The sequence below is a fragment of the Rhagoletis zephyria genome, unplaced genomic scaffold, assembly GCF_001687245.7.
Source record: "Rhagoletis zephyria isolate East Lansing unplaced genomic scaffold, Rhagoletis_zephyria_1.1 Rzeph_scaffold_11861, whole genome shotgun sequence".
NCBI classification, from domain to species: domain Eukaryota; kingdom Metazoa; phylum Arthropoda; class Insecta; order Diptera; family Tephritidae; genus Rhagoletis; species Rhagoletis zephyria.
The window spans coordinates 1-1,112 of NW_016168936.1; the positions used below are offsets into that span (position 1 = coordinate 1).

The window sequence follows — 1,112 nt, forward strand, 5'->3', positions numbered from 1 at the left end:
ACATGGCGTATGAGTTACCCAGACGAGATGAGAATGTTGCTCATACGCCATGTACGTACGTTCGATTGTAACATTTCCGGGAAAAATTTTAGACCGAATATGGAACCGCCATTTTTGATTTTTAATATCTGATTTCATTTACATAATCAGCTGCCTTAATAAAACTCAATTATAAATTTTTAAGCGAATCCAATCGATTTGGATTTTTTTGTTCCCCAAATTAGGTCTGCCATTTTGAATTTTTCTAATCCGACTTCAGATTCGTAATCAGCGACCGTGATACCCCCCACCATTTTGAATATCGCCATTTTGAATATGGAAACTTTGATGGTACATTCGTATTCAGCGACCCTGCAAAACATTAGAATCCGTCTTGACCAAATAACTGACAACTATTTTAACAAACTGGCATGACGGACATCATTTACGTAATACTGAATTTTCAGTTCTGCCACGTCTAATTTGATGTATTATAAATTTACGAGCCTTTTGACATGCTTTACGTTAATTTCTATTCCATAGAAATTTGGGCAAAGCTTTGGTCCGTTTGACATAGAACGTCACATATGGGTGTATGTACATACAGGATTACAAAAACATACATATCAATATTGGTACTCACTTCGGATGCACTTGTTGCCACAGAACTTAACGGTGACATTGGTGCTGATTGGACCGGACTGGCTGTAGATACGTTGGAGCAATTTACTGTTCTTAGTGAGTTTGTGGGCCCTGATGAACGACCACTTTGGAGACAACTTTTTCCGCCCGTCAAACTTGAGGAATTGCCACCAACTGAGTTTTTATAAGCACTGTCGGTTCCAAAACTTTTGACTGAATTTTGGTCATTTGGAAGAAAGAACGGGCAACTACCACCAGTTGCTGCATTGCTACCTCCACCATCTACACCATATGGAGAGGGCGATAGTTGCATGGGATCATCTAGCATTGACGTTGCAGCACTGGGGGTAAGTCGCAACTGAGGTGAATGTGCGGCGTTCAGTTCTCCTCCTCCGCCGATATCTGTGAAACCCGAATAATTGTTCGCCTGATTTGGATCGCGACTTACATTCGATATGATTGGTGAGTTCAATGAAGTTTTGTTCTAAAAA

The 1,112-nt window shown here is 40.3% G+C and overlaps 1 protein-coding gene across 3 annotated transcripts in view; it reads right to left on the reverse strand.

The window, feature by feature from the left end:
- Positions 1-65: 65 nt before the first annotated feature.
- Positions 66-1,112, reverse strand: part of LOC108377289 (uncharacterized) — a 9,896-nt gene continuing 8,849 nt past the window's right edge. For 2 of the 3 annotated variants that reach the window (XM_017633550.1, XM_017633551.1), the window contains one exon: positions 66-1,105. In XM_017633550.1, coding sequence (XP_017489039.1) covers positions 512-1,105 — 594 coding nt within the window. In that variant the 3' untranslated portion in view covers positions 66-511. The remainder of the gene's footprint in view (positions 1,106-1,112) is intronic. The other variant, XM_017633552.1, reaches the window with a different exon arrangement.